The 15,449-nt window shown below is 48.4% G+C and overlaps 1 protein-coding gene across 1 annotated transcript in view; it reads right to left on the reverse strand.

Moving 5' to 3' along the window:
* Positions 1-2,983: 2,983 nt before the first annotated feature.
* The window catches only part of TG (thyroglobulin), a 231,788-nt gene continuing 219,322 nt past the window's right edge, over positions 2,984-15,449 (reverse strand). Inside the window, exons 46-48 of the mRNA XM_040262090.1 lie at positions 5,892-6,026; positions 4,327-4,531; positions 2,984-3,174 (exon numbers count right to left, since the gene is read on the reverse strand). Of these exons, the coding sequence (XP_040118024.1) occupies positions 3,067-3,174; positions 4,327-4,531; positions 5,892-6,026 (448 nt within the window). The 3' untranslated portion in view covers positions 2,984-3,066. The remainder of the gene's footprint in view (positions 3,175-4,326; positions 4,532-5,891; positions 6,027-15,449) is intronic.

Below are 15,449 nucleotides of genomic sequence, written 5' to 3' on the forward strand. Positions count from 1 at the left end.
TCACATTCCTGGGCTCATAACCCCTTCCTCTATCTTCAAAGGGGCTTCCTAGGTGGCTCAGTGGTAAAGGAATCCACCTGCCAGTGCAGGAGATACAGGAGATATGGGTTCGACCCCTAAGATAGGAAAATTGCCCACTTCGGTATTCTTGTCTGAAAAACTCCATGGGCAGAGGGACCTGGCAGGCTACAGGTCACAAGAGTCAGACACGACTTAGCAGTTAAAAACAACAAAAACCAAAACCACCTTGGGCGTCCCAGATGGCACTAGTAGTAAAGAATCCACCTGCCAATGCACGAGATGCAAGAGATGAAGTTAGATTCCTGGGTTAGGAAGTTCCCCTGGAATAGGAAACAGCAGCCCATGCCAGTATTTTTGCCTGGAAAATCCCATTGGTCAGAGGAGCCTGGAGGGCTACAGTCCAGGGGGTCTGGTAGAGTCAGCAAAGAGTCAGACATAACTAAGCAACTGAGTAATGCAAATGTGGATATGAACTTATTTGGAAAGATGGGATTTGCATATGTAATCATGGATCTCAAGATAAGATCATTTTGGATTCAGAGTGTCCTTGTAAGAGAAAGGAGAGGCAGGTTTGATGCGCAGGGAAGTCCGTATGAGGACAGAGGCAGAGATGGCAGGGAGCCCCCAGTCATTAGCCACCAGAAGCTGGGGGAGGAGCATGAAATGGATTATCCTTCAGGGCCTTAGAGACAGTGGCTCTGCTAGTCCCTTCGTGTTGGATTCTGGCTTCTAGAAATGAAATCATTCACTGCTGTTGCTTTAATACCACCCCCCTGACCCTTTACGGTAGTGTGTGACAGCAGCCAAAGGGAGCAAACAGAGATCTCATCTACTCCCACCTCTGGATCCCCCAGGAGACCCAAACAAGGCCTGGAAAGGCAGAGCACGCCTCCTGGGGCTGTGTCGCCTGCCCCTGCCCCCTGTCTGAGCCCCCAGGCCCGGTAATCTGCTCCTGAATTAAGGGTACCTGGATACACCAGGGCCATGACCCCTGACACTGGGGCAGTTGGACTCATCAGACTTCACAGTCCACATTGGACTGAGGAAGTAAAGAGGTGCTTCAGGCCAACTCCAACCCTGGGCCAAGAAAGAATGGCCCCAAGGGTGAGAGGGCAGGATCAACTCTCATGGTCTTGGGAGCAAAGCTAATTTTGTGGCAGAGTGACAGCTCTCTACCCAACAACTATCTCTCCACTTGTCTCAGCTAACTGCACCCCAGCTTTGCTGGAACAGCAACATCTCCTATTATAGGAAACAAGTCACGCCTAGTCTAATCAGATTATGGTAAGCCCATTCCCTAGTATCTAAAAGTCTAAAGTAACTGGTCTAAAAGTGAGAACACAATTCCATTATGGACAATGAGATGTAAAGGGAAATCTGCTAGGAATTTCCAGGAAAGATTTTCCTCCAAGAAAGAAAGAAGCACTTGAAGGCAAGGCCCTTGGTACTCCGTCCTGCTTACTTCCAGCATGGGATGCTGTCAGGAGGGGATGTGATGTCTGGAGCTGTGGCAGCCATATTATGTTAGTGAAGTGAACCATCATCCATGGACTGAAGATAGCAAAGAGGAAGGCTACACGGAGTCTGGGTGCTTGATTGCACCACCGAGCCATTGGTCAATCTTGGGACTACTTGCCTCTGGAAGTATCCTTTAGTTAAAGCATTGTAGTTGGGTACTTATTTACTTACATGGAACCATCTTTGCAAAAAAAAAATAATAATACCTATAATGCAGATTAGAGGTCACCTGGGGTTTCAGTGCTATCAATAGGCTTTTACAAGACACATAGACTTATCTGAAGTCCAGGAAGCACAGGGAAACAGAAATCAGAAGACTTGAGTTGAACTCTGATCCTCCACCTCTCCCCTGCATGAATTTAGGCACCATATAAGCCTTTCTGAACTCCACCTTTCACATCTGCAGAATGGGAGTGATAGTCCCAACATATGAATATTCACTGACTTTGGTCTGAGTTCAAATGAGATGACGTGTGAATACCACTTGTGACATGTCATGTAAACGACAGACTGTGAACCAGCTCCACCTGCTTCAACTTTGGGTTAACTGAGTGTGTGTACAGAGTCAGGGAGCGAGGGGAGAGAAACAGGAGAGAGAGAGAGAAAGGTTGGGGTGGGGGTGAGGGATCTAAACAGAAGATAACAGAAGATTTGCCTTCATAAGTATGTCCCACAGGAGATGAATGATAAAATCGGGTGCTTACCTGGGAACGCAAGTCAACCAAGACTAGGGAGAGTTCTGCATCCTTGCACCTCTTTCCTCTCACAGTCAGGTCCTGTCACCTCTAATTTCTGAAGGGTTCGTGGATCTGTACCTTTCCCCACTCCCACCCCATCCTCTCTGCCTCCTCTATCCAGACCTCACCACCTCTCATTCAGAATACTGTCCCAGCCTGAGCTGGCCTCCCACCTCCGTTTTGGAATCTTCACAAGAGAATTCTTTCCAACACACAAATGAGACTGTCTCCTTCTGGGGTTTGCCCTAGATAGATCCCCATTCCCTGGGTCACTGCTGACCTTCCTGCCTCTCCTTCTGGAGGGGAGGGTCCTTGGCCCCCTCCACCCCCATTACCCTGCACAGGGCTTGGTGCAAAGGGGATGCTCCATCAATATTTGTCAGAAGGAAACAGCACCCTGGGATTCAAACCTTGGGAGGATAAGGACGTAGTTTGGTGTCTTCCAAGTGAGTGAGTGAGTGAAGTCGCTCAGTCGTGTCCATCTCTTTGCGACCCCATGGACTGTAGCCTACCAGGCTCCCCCATCCATGGGATTCTCCAGGCAAGAGTACTGGAGTGGGTTGCCATTTCCTTCTCCAGGGGATCTTCCTGACCCAGGGATCGAACCCAGGTCTCCTGCATTGCAGGCAGATGCTTTACCCTCTGAGCCACAAGAATCCCTGGTGTCTCCCAAGGACAGTCTGAAATCAATGAATCTGAGTCGCCAATGCTTTTCTGCATGTAGACACTTTATTGATAGCGGCTATGTTGGAGAATAAGGTGTCCAGGGTGGCATTTGGGATGGGGCTGGTCACTTGCTGTAGGTCTTGGAGGCTAACTCTGGGAGACCCAGGAGGTCCTCTGTCAGCCCAGAGCCAGCCAGCTGGTCCTCCTCTTCGCTCTCTGCTGATGGCCCGTCCTTAGTTTCAACTGAAATAGGAGAGACAAGGCTGGTCCAACCTGGATCCGATTTCTCCCTCATCTCTTCCCCTATGACCCAAAAGAGACCCCAGTCTTTGATGGGAGCTCCCTAGTGATGTCCCTCCAGAGGGACATTTCTGGGGCGGGGCACCAGACTTATAGCCTGATCTAGGGACATACTAAGAGCACAATGGACTTGGGTTCATCAACTGAAAAGATAAAATCAGAGTTGAGGACTTCCCTGGCAGTCCAGTGGTTAAGAATCTGCCTGCCGATGCAGGGCACACGGTTTGATGCCTGGTCTGGGGAGATTTCACATACTGCAGAGCAAGGAAGCCCCTGTGCCACAATCACTGAGCCCGCGACTCACAACTACTGTGCCCATTCCTCCTGGAGCCTGCGCTCTGCAAGGAGAAACCGGCACACTGCAGCTAGAGAAAGCCCGTACAGCTACGAAGACCCAGCACAGCCAAAACAAATAAACTAATAATAATAATAATAAAAAGCAGAGTTGTGAGTCTAAAACGTATGTTGGCCAAGTTGCTTCCTTGCTGAGCGCTCCACCCTTTTGCTCCCCACAGGAGAAGCTCCTGTCAAGCTGAAAACCTCAGCTCCAGCATCACCTCCCCCAGGAAGCCTTCCCAGAGGCTCCAGGGAGATGCCAGCCCTCGCTCCCTTGGGACCTCCCTAGTGAGGGGGTCAGGCTTCCATCATGGCACCACAAAGCAGAAGGGCATTCGCTGGTTATGTCACTCACTCCCCCACTCTTCCGGAAGCTTCTGCACCGCTCTATTCCCAGTGTCCTCATGATTCACTTCCTCTCAGCACCTTTGCAACAGGAAGTTCTCTTCGACAAGAAGAGATGAAATGCCCACTTCTCCCCTGGCAGAAAGCCCTTTCTAAGCTGTTTCAGCCAGGCCTCCAAGGGCAGTGAGTAGGAAGTTCAAGGTCTCTCCCCGCAAGTGCTGCCTGCCGATGGCTCCCTTTTCAACCCTCCCAGCCCTCCCAACTCCGGGCCCCCCAGGGTCTTCTCACTGTGCTGCCATCAGAACAGGAGGCCTTGGCAAAGAGGACTCACTCCCCCTGCCCCCAAACTGTGAGCCCCTCACGGGAAGGGGCGATGTCAATTGCATCCCAGGGGCCCAACGACCCCCTGCTCCCCACCTGCTGAGGCCTTCAGAGACTGGATGTACTTGGACCAGAAGGAGCAGTCGGCTTTTTTCAGGCCCTGTCGGTTGGGGAGCAGGACACTGAGCTCCTTGTAGCTCTCTGCGCCATCGCGGGGGACAAAGTCAGGCCAGGGGGCTGCAAATTCAGGCGCTCTCCTGGAGAACTCATGAGGGTAGTTGGGATTTCTGGGGAAATGAGAAGAAAGCAACACCCATGAGGAACGATGCTTTTTCCTTTCATCATCTGAGATCACTGCCCACGTGCACACAGTCTCTGAGGACCTAGTCACACATCTTTAGGTGTTAGAGCAGGAGTTGAAAACCCGCCCCATCTGATTCCAGGGCTGTGCTCTGAACAGCTGTGTTACACATGAGTAAAGACACAGAGGCCCTGACTCAACCCTCTTAGGCCATTTCTGGAAGAGGAAAAGATATGAGTTCAGGACCCAGCAGTGTTTCCCAGGACCTAGCCCTGCCCTTCTGACTTTCTGATCGCTCAGGAGGTCACATGTCCTTTTCAATTCTGGTGATCTTTGCTCTGCCAGTGTCTGGAATGCCTTTGTTTGCCCAAGGCCTGGGCAGGAAGGTGGCCCTGGAGCTGGACAAACTTGTTGGCCACCTACAGGTCAACTCGTCCTTTGAAGTTTCCAGGGGGCTGAGCGCTGAGCTCAGTGAGCACTGCTGATCTGGTGTAAAGGGACAGAGGTAAACCACAGGGGGAGCGGGCAGTGAAGCAGGAACTGGCTCCAGAAGAAGGAATGGTGAGCACACTAGCTGGGCTAGAATAGAGGTGTGTGGGAAGGCTGGGGGGAGACAAGGAAGGGTCTTGAGCACTGGAACTTCATTTGATCTTCTAAGATAGCAGTCCTGCAATTGGGGTGATTCTACCTTCCAGGGGGCATTTGGTAATGTCTGAGATATTTTTGTTTTCATAAATGGAAGGATTGATGATGAAGCTAAAGCTCCAAAATTTTGACCACCTGATGTGAAGAGCCGACTGCTTAGAAAAGACCTTGATGCTGGGAAAAACTGAGGGCAAAAGGAAAAGGGGATGGCAGAGAATGAGATGGTTGGATGGATGGCATCATCAACTCAATGGACATGAGTTTGAGCAAACTCTGGGAGATAGTGAAGGACAGGGAAGCCTGGCATGCTGCAGTCCATGGGGTGGCAAAGAGTCGGACACAACTGAGTGAGTGAACAGCAACAACATAACTGGAACACGGGTGAGGTGCTCCTAGCCTCTAGTGGATGGAGGCCAGGGATGCTGCTAGACAGCCTACAATGCCTAGGAAGCCCCGCCACAAAGACTCACCCAGACCAGTGTCAACGGTGCTGAGGGTGAGAAAGTCTAGAGCCATCCAAGGGAGTACATGATTGGGATGTTTCTGAACCAAGGTCACTTTGGATGGAAGGGGAGATTGAGTCAGGGAGACCACTGGCAGGGAGGCAAGGGTGAGTCCATCAGGGCAAAGTGTGACCTTTGCCTTCAGAGGGAGGGGAAGGGATGTACACGACAGCCTCCAGGCGCACATGGTCCACTCACCCGGATCGGATGAAGTTGGAAAAATACTGCATGATTTTCAGGGAAAGGCTTTTCTCCTCCAGAGTAAACTGCCCTTCGTAGGCAGGGTAGAAGGGAAGCCCAAAGGCATACAGAACATCTGTCAGCAATTCCAAGCTGGGGAAACACATGGAAACAAAAGTTACAAGAAAAAACAAAAGTTAAAGGAATATTAAACTGCTGGAAGACCCCACATGAGCCAAAATCCAGTATTCATGCCCCAGTGAAGATTTTCTCTCTTTATGTCTTAGATTCCTGTGTGGTGCTTAGTTGAGTTGAGATTCTGCTTGGCCCTTAGTCCAGTGGCCCCTTGGGCAGATCCTCGGCACATAGGTTGAAGAGTACCCAACCCTGAGAATGCAACTGCCTGGAAACATCTGTAAGACTAAGCAATTTTCTAAGACAATGTTCTCTTGACTGCATTCCATGATACTTAGAACACTATCAATTGAACATCTGTTTGTCCAAAGTAACTTGTGTTTTCAACCCCTTCCTGTGCTAGTCCTTATAATCATATATGGTTTATACTCTCCAACTCTTTTCCAGGTTGACACTCATCCATGTAACCCATTCAGTACAATGCCTGGCACGTAACTGGTCAATAATACATATGCTACGCTTAACCGGAGATCTGGATGGATATGAGAATTAGACTGTGAAGAAAGCTGAGCACCGAAGAATTGATGCTTTTGAACTATGGTGTTAGAGAAGACTATTGAGAGTATCTTGGACTGCAAGGAGATCCAACCAGTCCATTCTAAAGGAGATCAGTCCTGGGTGTTCTTTGGAAGGACTGATGCTAAAGCTGAAACTCCGATACTTCGGCCACCTCATGCGAAGAGCTGACTCACTGGAAAAGACTCTGATGCTGGGAGGGATTGGGGGCAGGAGGAAAAGGGGACAACAGAGGATGAGATGGCTGGATGGCATCACCGACTCGATGGACGTGAGTTTGAGTGAACTCTGGGAGTTGGTGATGGACAGGGAAGCCTGGCGTGCTGCAATTCATGGGGTCACAAAGAGTCGGACATGACTGAGCGACTGAAATGAACTGAACTGAATAAGCAGCAGGCAGGAGGGAATAAAGATTTGGAAGCCCAGTGAGTGGTTGAAATGGACTGAGCTGGCAATGAGGAGACAAGTCCAGTGGTACACAGGTCCATGGGAGTGAGTGCTGGGAGAAAGGCTGGAGGGACTTTATAGCAGTATAGTAGAGAATCTGACGTTTCCCAAGAAGTCTGGCCCATGCCCTCTGGTGGCTGGGAAGTAATCCATGCCATACCGATGTGAGTGTCTTTCTTTAGGGCAGCACTTTGTTGGCCGTGCTGGACCTTCCTTAAATGTAGCAGTATCAGCACAGGGGCTGGCCATGCCAGATCAACCATGTGACTTAGTGTGGGGGTTCTGGGTCATATGATAACAGTCAACCTAGAGATCGAGGTTAACCACACGGGCAATCAATGAAGCAGACAATCACTTAAAGGGGCTCCTATCAGACCTCTGAGCACTGTTTGAAGGCACCTCCCTGGTGGACACCACTCTGGGTACATCTTTGTTGTTGTTAAGTTGTGCCCGACTCTTTGCTGCTCCATGGACTGCAGCATGCCAGGCTTCCCAATCTTTCACTATCTCTCAGAGTTTGCTCAAACCCATGTCCATCAAGTCAGTGATGCCATCCAACCATCTCATCCTCTGTCGCCCCTTTCTCCTCCTGTCTTCAATCTTCCCCAGCATCAGGGTCTTTTCTAACGAGTTGGTTCTTCGCATCAGGGGGCCAAAGTATTGGAGCTTCACTGTCACACATCAGTGTCCAGAGCATGGCCCTCCCGATTCCACGGGGAGAAGGCAACAGCAGAGCTCCACGTTCAGAAGCCCCCTGGACTCTGCACTCTGCTGCTCTTCCTCTGATCGTAATCTATATCCCTTCCTTGTGACGACCTCAACCATGACTACAGCAGCTTTCCCTGAGGTCTGTGAGTCCTTCCAGTGAATTTTCAAACCAGAGGGTAGTTTGGGGAACCCTCCAAATTTGCACTTATCTTCAGAAATGAGGGAGGTCTTATGGCGAGGCCGTGTTCTCTGACCTTGCACTTGGCCCAATTTATCACGAGAGCCAATTTCTTAACTTTATAGATGAAGAAGATGAAGTTCAGAGAGGTTTCCTGACTTATTCAGAGACAGCAGGAACTTGAACAGCAGAGTTGGGCCAAGAACCTTGCTAGGAAGGCATGATGTTAACAAAAGACCTCAGGGGAGAGGCCCAAGGACACTGTCCCTGGTCCTGGCTCCTCTACTCTCAAGCAGAGCGATTTCCCAAAACTTACCTGACCTCCCTGATTTCCTGTTTTGTCATCTGGGGAACGAGCGTGAAACATCTACTGCATATGGCTGCAGTGAAGTCTGGAATGCGGGGGATACAGTAGGTACCTGAACGCTCGGCCCACTGCTGTCTCATCCATCATTCTACTTCCAGATTTAATCAACTATCTTTGAGGTGTCCGTGGCATCTCTGAACAGGGGTCCAGAGTCACCAGTGATTCTCCTCAGCGCTGGTACAATGGGCAGATTTGCCCAGTGCTGGTCCTGGGAAAGGGCTTAGATTACATGACTCCCACGTAAAGGCAATTTGTACAGAGACTAAACTGCTCTAAAGCAAGAAGCAAAGTTGTGTGACTAGACAGTGTGACTCTGAGTGACCCACTGTGATGACCCCAGAGATGGGAAGGGAGACCACCCTCAAGATGAGGGATGTGAAGGGGGACATTTCAAGCGCAGAAGGGGCCTTCTCTGCTGTTCCTCACCCGCTTAGGCTGGGAACTGCGGTGACTCACGGGCCTGAGGTGGGGCTGGGGGCCCGGCACCTGGTCTAGCCTGGGGACTTCCTAGGGGCTCGAGAGCCAGAGTGGCTCCTGTGACCATCAGATTTATCAGCAGGCGTACATGTGACTCTCAGCAGGGCAAAGAAGAAATGACACGCTACTGAGTCACTCAGCTGAGACCTTGCTCTATCTGTCACTTGTCACCCGTGTAACTTTAGATGAGTCATTTGATGTCTCTGAGGCTGAGTTTCTTCATCGTGAAATACAGACCAGTGCATCCATGGCACGTGGAGGCTATTAAAACAAGTGTTTCACAAATGCCGGGAACTAGTATGATTATGGTTTTTATTATTCAGTAGCTAAGTCGTGTCCAACACTTTGTGACCCCAAGGACTGCAGCATGCCAGGCTCCCCTGTCCTCCACCATCTCCGGAAGATTGCTCAGATTCATATCCATTGAGTCCGTGATGCTATCTACCTACCTCATCCTCTGGTGCCCCCTTCTCCTCCTGCCTTCAATCTTTCCCAGCACCAGCTTCTTTTCCAATGAGTTGGCTCTTCGCATCAAGTGGCCAAAGTACTGGAGCTTCATCTTCAGTATCAGTCCTTCCAGTGAATATTCAGGGTTGATTTCCTTTAGGAATGATTGGTTTGATCCCTTGCTATCCAAGGGACTCTTAAGAGTCTTCTTCAGTATTGAAATTCAAAAGCATCAATTCTTTGGTACTCAGCCTTCTTTACGGTCCAACATTCACATCCGTACATGACTACAGGAAAAACCATCGCTTTGAGTATATGGACCTTTGTTGGCCAAGTGATGTCTCTGCTTTTTAATATGCTGTCTAGGTTTGTCATAGCATTTCTACCAAGGAGTAAGCATCTTTTAATTTCATGACCACAGTGATTCTGGAGCCCAAGAAAAGAAAATCTGTCACTGTTTCTGGTGCCTGCATGAAAGGCATCATAGAAGGAACATGAGACAGTGTGAGCCCCCAGGACCAACGGCACTCAGAATAACAGTCCTAAAGGGTGATGTCTCTTTGCAGCTGTTGTCAGGCACCCCGATCCTCTCAGAACCAAGGTAAGCTTTCCTTCAGCCCTGAGCAGGGAGGAGGAAGTGGCACCTGAATTTATAGGTTCTGGGACCCGAAGAGGCAAGCCCCTTGTTCAGTGACAAAGCATCAACGGTCAAGCTCAGACAAAGCTGAGTCTACAGTCCCTACCTGGACCGTTTAGCAGCCAGCTCTCCTCAGTGCCTATTCAGCTACCATTTCCCAAGCACCTGTGATGCGCCAGAGACTGTGGTTGATCTTTGATCAGCAACATTAAGGACCAGCCAGGAAGTAAGAGTAGCACCTACATCGTTTGCAGGTGACGACCCAAGGCCCAGAAAGGTGATACATCACAGGAGAGCCGGAAGTGTGTGTTGGAATGACCTTCTGCATTTTACAGATAAAGAGTCCGAAGGTCAAGGAGCTTCACATGATTCCCCAAGGACAAGCAGTGGTTGGTTATAGAACAGTGAGCTACTCAGCTTCTCTGAGCCCCGCAGAAAACCGGAAGTTTGGGAACCACTCGAGTGCATGCTCATTAAGGTCTTTCGGCTCCGGTCCTGTGAAAGGCGTGAGAACTGAGACCAGAGGAACTGAGGGCCACATCTGAAGGGATGAGGGACATCGGTGATCTCTACACAAGCCAATCACCAGCTGATCTCTTTGGGAACCATTGCTGGGGTAGGCTGGGAAGATAGATTAGAACAGAAATCGCAGGGTGGCTGCAATTATCCGGTAGGAACAGAAGGCTGCTTCCTTTAACAGATGGCACCCTGCTCCCCCATCCCCGCCCTGGCCCTGACCTTACCTTCTAGCCAACCTACTCACCTAAAATCTGCTGGATTTGCAGGGAGGCGAAGCCTGCATTCCAGCGAGTCAAAAGCAAAGTCACATTTCGGAGACTACTCACACACAATCTCCTGACCTGAGCTCTGCTTCCAGCATAAGGGAGGCATCACACATGAACACCAGGGCTTCTTAGGGAGCAGGACTGAGGTGCTGTCCCCAGAGGAGTACACTTGATTCTGGGCCCTGTGGACCTGCACTGGGAAGCAGGGGGGGAGGAATGGGTAGGATCTTTCTTGACATAAACAGGCCATGTGTTTGCCTTCTGGAGGCTGAAGAGGCTTGGCTGCTGAAAGGCCATTGCTCCAGCCTATGTGACTGGATTGATCTGAGTTTCTATCCTTGTTGTTCTGACTGCAGGAGGAAGTTTGTTGACCTCATCCTCATAAAATATACTCCTTTTCTTATCTTTAGCCAGCATCTCTCTCAACAACTTCCTCCAAAGGAAATTAGGGAACACGAAGGAATAAAAGTCCTTCTGCTTCTCAGGCCTTTTTTTTTTGAAGGGTTGTTAAATAACTTACAAATAGAAGCTTACCAGTATGCTTCTCTTTGTGCAAATCTAATATGCAAAAGTTCAGATTCTGCCCATGAATTAATCAAGAAGTAATTATATGCTTTGGCTTGTGTTTTACAAAAGGATTCCCTGTACAATACTTTAAATAACACAGCCCCATCCATGGCTCCAGATGAAATAGTTGCAATATTTCCATAGCTCCCTAAAGCCCAGCAGAGCTGGATGATATATGCTTTGGCAATACAGGCGACACTTTCAAAGGACTTGCTGGATTAACCTGGACATTTTATTCCCCACATAAGGCATAACAACTGTTGCTCAGAAAAGGCTGAACTTTCCTGGCCCAACACATCTATTCTCACCAGGAAGTTATGTGTCTACCAAGAGCCAACTGTGTTCCTCGCTAATCTGTTTGTGCCTGTTATAGTTCTCACTGTAATTACAGAGCTGAATTAAATGCATTGCATATCTCGTGGATGCCCCACTTTCAAGAAACCAAAAGTGGACATCACAGAGCTTGCATTATGGTTTTGGTTTTGCACAAATTTCAAAGAGAGAATTCCAAACTGTGTTTTCCTCCTCAAACTTTTGACCCTGCATGAAGCATGGCAAGTAAATGTACGTTTATACGCTTGCAGTTCAAATTAAATGTTTAAGGCATATACATACCTTATTCATTTTTCACAAGTTCCCATTTTCGTTAACTTTCTTGATTAACTAAATGATCATAATATTGGATAACAGGTTTCCAATGGTTTTTAGTGAGTTGTGTCATGAATGTGAAAGAAAAGACCAATGTGCATTCTACATAATCTTAAAAATCTCCAATGCCTTTCTATCATACTCAGATACAATAATATCTCTGCCTGCCACAGCTTGCAAACTCCTATGTGAACTGCAAGACCCCATATTTTTCTCCCACATCTCCAACTACTCTCCTCCTCTTCAAAAGACTTCAGTTCTCCATCCCTCTTTATCCTCAGACATGTCGAGCTTTTCTCCATTTTTCTTCCTACTGCCATTATCCAAACTTAATCTACTTATTTATCATCTGTTCTTTGCAACCTATTCTTAGACCCTTATCAGACTTACCTCCTGACAATAGTGTTAGTCCTAAGAGTGTAGCCCTTCTCTGTCTTACCAGTTGCTCTATCTCTAGGATTTCCATCTCAGAGAATCTGAGGCATAGAAGATAGTAGTTATTTGTTGTATCAGTGTTTAAAAGGATGCATAGCACAAGCCCTTATATATCATGAGGTTGGCTTCAGTCTCAGAAAATGATTTATTTCCATCTTTACTGGGAAGTTATCTTGTTAATCACACAGGATGTAGCCAGGCCAAGGGACTCAGTTCAAGAATTCAGCCTCTTAATATTTTCTTTGGTTTGCTAATTTCAACTAATCCACCAAGACACATCAACTAGAAAGATAAGACTATGAATCTGGAATGTTAAAGGCCCCTGGAATGCACAGAAACATCTAGAATGCACATGCAGTGGTGTACAAAATGTCTTGAGTTTGAAATTGATGGCTTTGTTTTTCCAGGGTTGGGACAACTTGTGAAGGAGGAACATAAATGCTTCATTAGTCATTTTTTTTTTTTCTCAGACCTTATTTTTCCTAAAAGGAAAATAACCCAAATACTGACCAGCTACAATATGCCAAGTATTTAATGTATATTGACAGGAATCTTCACACTATGAGGCACATGTAACTAAATCCATTTTCTAGGTGAGGAAAGTGAGGCAAAGGAACTTGCTCAAATGCAGCAGCTAACAAATGGAAGAGATAGGATTAACATCCTAGTTGGTTTAACGTCCAAGGATGTGTTCTTCTACACTGAATTGCTTCTCCCAAAGGTATAGAACAGTCCAGCATCCTATGTGGAGCTTGGAAAGGTGTTTAATCCCAAGATTCTGACCCCACCGCCCATTCAAAGTCAAGTCTCAGCTCTCTAAAATGTCTTCTGCAGTGCAGAGACACGGGAATCACATCTCAGGATCCTGGAGACCAAAAGCTTTGGAATAAGGACCTGAACAGAGTACATGATTCAAGTCTGATGGCTCACACAGTCCCGAGGTGAATTTCCATGCGAATGATGACCTGACTCTACCTGCCAGGAAGCTTAAGATCATGGGCCTCAACCTCCTTTCTGAAGTGGCCACAGCAACCCTTTTGGTGGCCAGTTCCCCAAAACCACTTTATCTGTGGTTGCTTTCTTCCTCGTACTTGCTCATTCCAACGTGGGTTCTCCCAGGATCATACATTAAACAGTATGAGTAGCACCTACTGAGTGCCAACTTTACGCCAGGCAGCAAGTTAGGCTGTTTGCATGCTTTGTCTTACTTGATCCCCACACACTCCTGTACATATCAGTACTATTACTAGCACCATCTGCAGATGAGGAAACCGAAGCTCAGAGACACTGTCACCAGCCAGAGGCACACAGTACAAGGCAGAACCAGGCTGAGCCCCCTAAGGACAGGCAGTATCAGAGAAAACACCAATGCTCCCTGCTATGCTTGCTGGGGCCTGGCTCCTAGAGGAAGGTTTGGAAAGGAACCCCCCAAACCTGAGTTGGTCACAGGGGAGTCCTTTTGCTCGTGAGTGGCACAGAATAAAGGGGGGGTGCCATTTTGGAAAGATACTTGGCAAGTGCATCCTTTGAGAGGAGCTGGTTAGAGAGATGATGCTGACGCTGAAACTCCAGTACTTTGGCCACCTCATGCGAAGGGCTGACTCATTGGAAAAGATTCTGATGCTGGGAGGGATTGGGGGCAGGAGGAGAAGGGGACGACCGAGGATGAGATGGCTGGATGGCATCACGGACTCGATGGACGCGACTCTGAGTGAACTCCGGGAGTTGGTGATGGACAGGGAGGCCTGGCGTGCTGTGATTCATGGAGTTGCAAAGAGTCGGACATGACTGAGCGACTGAACTGAACTGAACTGGTTAGAGAGAAAGACATCAACCTTAGTCAACAAGATGGTGAAGCCAGGACTGGCAGGGAGGGAAGAGTCCCCGCAGAGTGTGGGAGGTGATGCTTAGAGACAGCTGGGCAAGAGAGACAACGCCCATGGCCTGAGATGCAGGAGCGGACAGCAGGCCAGGGCCCTGCCTGATGTGACCACCAAAGAGAGCCTGTCAGCTTTCCAGGGCTTTGTAATAGAAGCACCAAAGGTTCTGGTTGGGTGGTATGCTGTGGTCTGCCTGAGACTCTGTGGGGCCAGACACGGTATCTGGGAGTGGGTTGGTCCTGTGCTTACTCAGGGATGGGGTCTGAGAAAGGGGTCGCCACTTCCCTCCAGTGCTATTAGTGATAACTGCCGTTTTGAGGGATGCCAGGAGTGTTTATCAACTGAGGAGCATTTTGGCCCCCAAGGAAAGTGGCCATGTCTGGAGACATTTTTAGTTATCATGACTGGGAAGGTGCTTCTGGCATTGAATGAGTGGAGGCCAGAGTTGCCACTAAACTCTGCTAAACAGCATGCAATGCACAGGATAGGCTCCACGCCAAAGAGTTATCCAGCCGGAAATGTCAACAGTGTTGAAGTTGAGACACCCTAGATTATAGTCACCACTGAAAATTCCTCTTCCTGAAACAATAGGCTATATAGATGGAGCCATGGAGGAAACTGGCTCAAAATCTCCACAGTGAGCAGCACTGAGCAAAAGAAACATTCTAAGTTGTGTTCACTTAGGTTCAGTCACTCAGGTGTGTCCGACTCTTTGTGATCCCATGGACTGCAGCACACCAGACTTCCCTGTCCTTCACCAACTCCTGGAGCTTGCTTAAACTCATGTTCATTGAGTCAGTGATGCCATCCAACCATCTCATCCTCTGCATCCCTTCTCCTCCTGCCTTCAATCTTTCCCAGCAACAGGGTCTTTTCCAGTGAGTCAATTCTTCCCATTAGGTGGCCAGAGTATTGGAGTTTCAGCTTCAACATCAGTCCTTCCAATGAATATTCAGGACGGATTTCCTTTAGGATGGACTGGTTGGATCTCCTTGCAGTCCAAGGAACTCTCAAGAGTCTTCTCCAACACTACAGTTCAAAAGCATCAATTCTTCAGTGCTCAACTTTCTTTATAGTCCAACTCTCACATCCACACATGATTACTGGAAAAACCATAGCTTTGACTAGACAGACATTTGTTGGCAAAATAATGTCTTTGCTTTTTAATATGCTGTCTAGGTTGGTCATAACTTTTCTTCCAAGGAACAAGCGTCTTTTAATTTCATGCCTGCAGTCACCATCTGCAGTGATTTGGAGCCCCCCCAAAATAAAGTCTCTCACTGTTTCCA

Source organism: Oryx dammah, unplaced genomic scaffold (genome assembly GCF_014754425.2).
Source record: "Oryx dammah isolate SB20612 unplaced genomic scaffold, SCBI_Odam_1.1 HiC_scaffold_19, whole genome shotgun sequence".
Taxonomy (NCBI): domain Eukaryota; kingdom Metazoa; phylum Chordata; class Mammalia; order Artiodactyla; family Bovidae; genus Oryx; species Oryx dammah.